The sequence below is a fragment of the Tupaia chinensis genome, unplaced genomic scaffold (genome assembly GCF_000334495.1).
Source record: "Tupaia chinensis unplaced genomic scaffold, TupChi_1.0 Scaffold144058_2, whole genome shotgun sequence".
NCBI lineage: Eukaryota > Metazoa > Chordata > Mammalia > Scandentia > Tupaiidae > Tupaia > Tupaia belangeri.
In genome coordinates, this window is record NW_006203911.1 from 546,478 (window position 1) to 550,116 (window position 3,639).

Genomic DNA, 3,639 nt, shown 5'->3' on the forward strand with positions numbered 1-3,639 from the left:
ATCGGTAGAATCCTTACATCAGCTAGAAAACTAAGAAGATAGCTCTGGAAAATTGAAATCTCTAAAGGCTCATTTCTTCCTTGAATAGCTAGCTTTGTTGCTTTAAGAAGCTGGAACTCCTGAGGCAGAGAAATGATCTCTAAGTTTTAGTGTTGTAATACTCTTCCAGAGACCCCATGATCTCCAGAAACCTCAGGTAATTATTGAGAAAACATTTAGCTGTATTAGCTAATTTTCCAATTCAGCATATATTAAATTGAATTGGAGAACACTGCTGATGTTGGACAGTTTTTTGACATACACAAATAGCTATGTCATATAGTTCAATGCAATATATGCATGTAAGCAATCATAGAAAGGGAGTGGAAATATTTCTGTAAGCATGGATCTAGAGTATTATTCCTACAAAGAATTCAAGTCAGACCCTGAAATGTGAGCAGACCGAGAAGTTTAATGCTGCTATTCTTAGGAAGGGTGTCAGTAATAATGGCAGAGCCAGCAGGTGGCATGGTGGTTAAGGCGCTGGACACTCCCACATGGCCAACCATGGTTTGAATCCTGGACCTGGTGGCTTGCTTCCTCACTTTCCTTCTCTCTGTGTGTGTGTCACCCTCTCTGGTCAAATTAAAGTAAATGAATGAATAAGTAAAATTAAATAATTCTTAAAAAAATAATAATGGCAATGACTTTACTATTCAGAGGGAAGTTGGATCATTACTCTGCCATCGATTACCTATGCATGAGGTCTGACTATAATAATGTAGGAAGTCTTTTTTAAAGAACTTTAAAAAACCTTCTTGGAAAGTCTTTTGGGGGAATTGCCTTTAGAGCAGTTGTATGTACCACATAGTCACATTCGTGCTCAAACAAAACCTACTGCTTTAAATTATGTTTATTTCATTTATAGACAGGGAAAACAGAACACTCCTCCAAAGAAAAATTATGGCAATGCATAGCATTTTTTATCAGCATATTTTCAACAGACTGGTTGAAAAATACCCAAGTAGATAAACATCCACCCTAAGTTGAAGGGTATTTTCAGAGAAGCAGCAAATGCAACTTCTTGGATGTGAGGGTAACAATAAAACACTTGAAGTTTTTTTTCTAAAATTATGCCAACTCTTTATAAATCATTTCTCACTCACCTCTGATTTCAAAGCTCTTGAAATGTGTGAACACATCTGTAGTAACGTATCTTGCTATTTGGTGGATTTCATCTAATTCCAGTTCCTGATTCATAACAGCAATGACTTCAATATCTTCAAAAGTTGCAGTTTTCTCTATCCTTGGGGACTTAACGTTCCACTTTTCTAGTAAAGTAAAATCTCTGTTTGCTTCAAGGTTTTTGGTTTCTTTTTCACTTTCATAACTGATTCTTCTTTCCCATATTTTAAGCAAGCTTCTCTTATCCTTTAGTTCTTCAGGTACCATGGATGAAGCTTTTCCCTTTAATAAAAAAACTGGCTTAATTGTTTTCATACTTTCACTGGAAGTGTGAGGTGGTGAGCTGGGAAGGCCATAACTCAATGGCATGGTACTGATATTTTGTACAGCTGGACATATTTTCAGTGGAGAAATGGTTGTCTGTCTTTGATTTAGGTGAAACACTCTTTGATTTTCACCGTCTTCTATTTCTCTGAAGGACCAGGCATGCTCTTGTGCTGACGCACTGGCTTTCTGGAACAGTTTTTGTAAAACACTGTCTTTAGTGAGTGGGCTGTTTCCTTTCATGGCTTGATCAAAATGGCTGAGGTGTTGGATTTCAATTCTAGAATATGATGGTTTAAGTTGTGATTCAAGCTCTTCCACTGGCTCTGTGGTTTTAGATGTATCTCCTGCAGAGTATCTGACAGAGGAAGGCAGATTTGAAGACCTGTCCTTTATTTTCATACTCTCTTCTGAATAAAACATCAAGCCAGGGATTTGTGAAAGATCTGCCTGGCAGCTAAAGCTCCTTAACTTTGAGAAGGGCACTTCCATCCTATTTGGAAATGGAAATCTGGCCCAATTAACAACATGGGTATTTTCAGCTCTTGGGAGTGGATTTTCTTTTGAATGGCTTTTGATCAATGATTCATAGAAATGAGTACACTGTTCTATAAGTGTCTTGATGATCTGACTTGGTACAGTGTTTTCTCCAACTATGCTAATCAAAGATGGTTCCACTTGGCATTTTTCTTGGTCTAGCTTGTTCTTAATTATACCAAGCATGTCATTGACAGCATTAGTAGCGTAAGTAAGCAATTCTGAATGGAATGAATACAGCTGCTGGAGGCAATCCTCTATGTTTTCCTGGGAAATCATAGTACTTGATTTAGATTCATCAGGAAATTTATTCAGAGGTTGTAACTTTGGCAATATATTTCGTAGTGCTGTTTTATGCTGGATAGCAGAAAAGTTTTCAATAGGCATTCTCACAATTTCAGAAAAAGTAGACACATAGTTAAACTGTAGGTCTACAAATGTCTCTAAGGTGTTCAGAACTCCCTCAACGATCTCTTGAGCAATTCGGTGGCTAGAGCCCAAACAAATTTTATCTTTTAACTTTGTGTTATAGGTTGGTGCATTGTTGTTTGTTGCTACTAGAGCTGGTTTTTTGTTCACTTGAATTTCTTTATAATCTACTGTGAACTTCTGAGTCAAGAAGAAAAACTCTAATTTTTTGGAAAGGATTTCAACTACTTCCTGGCCAAACAGACAAATTTGCATTTGGGAATTTGCAACTCTACTAGAATATCTTTGAAAATTATGATGGCCCCTACTTTCACAAGACTCAGGAAGTGACAAATTTAAGAGTGAAACAGAGTACTCTAGTTCTTTCGCTTTTATTAAAATTTCATTCAAAGCAGTCTCAGCTACCATCGTTAGCTTGTATTGTTCATTTTCTATGTCAGGTGATTCTATTTGCCATTTATCAAACATTTGTTTTAAAATACCTTCTTTGGGAAAATTTTTCTCTAGTTGAGAATAAACATTCTCTAAAGAAAAATGTGCTTTTGGATTTGCAAGACAGAGTGTACTTAAATCCTGTGAATATCTGAGGTTATCTGAATGGGAGCCTTTCATTGGGTCAGCCAAATTGTCCTTGCTAGCATACAATCCTTTCAAAACTGTATTAACTATTTCCCTTGCTGTCATGAGTTGGTCAGAAAAAGCTTTTGCATGTACTCCTGCTCTATTTTGCTTCCCTTTCTCAAACTCACTTAGAATAGTTTCCAAAATCATACAAACTATATCCTTTGCATACTTTATCATTTCTGCAGTGGGGAGTTTTATTCTTAGTGTGGAATTTTTAGTATCGTCTGTTGATAGTGGGCGTTGCAGTTCCATGGCAGTCTTGGACTGTCTGCCTCTCAGAGTCTTCTCTCCAGGACCTACCTTGGTCTTCCTTTTGGCCTTAACATCACCCTGTCCTGACTGAGGTTTCATTCTAAATTTAGGTAAAGAGGTAACCTTTGACTTTGCTTTAAAACTCTTTCTAAAACCCAGCCTAGGGCTGCCCTTAGGGCTAGTTTTAGAACCGCAGGGTCTCAGAGATTGCATTTCATCAGACCAATCTTTAGGGGATGACTTCTCTTCTAGATTCAGCAAAACAAAGTCTGTGATGTTTTGGAGAACTTTTTGAACCAATTCTTTCCC

General features: G+C 37.2%; 1 protein-coding gene across 1 annotated transcript in view; it reads right to left on the reverse strand.

The window, feature by feature from the left end:
• LOC102473538 (fibrous sheath-interacting protein 2) overlaps positions 1-3,639 on the reverse strand; it is an 11,252-nt gene that overhangs the window by 6,751 nt on the left and 862 nt on the right. The window contains exon 2 of the mRNA XM_027767238.1: positions 1,146-3,599. Within this exon, the coding sequence (XP_027623039.1) occupies positions 1,146-3,599 (2,454 nt within the window). The remainder of the gene's footprint in view (positions 1-1,145; positions 3,600-3,639) is intronic.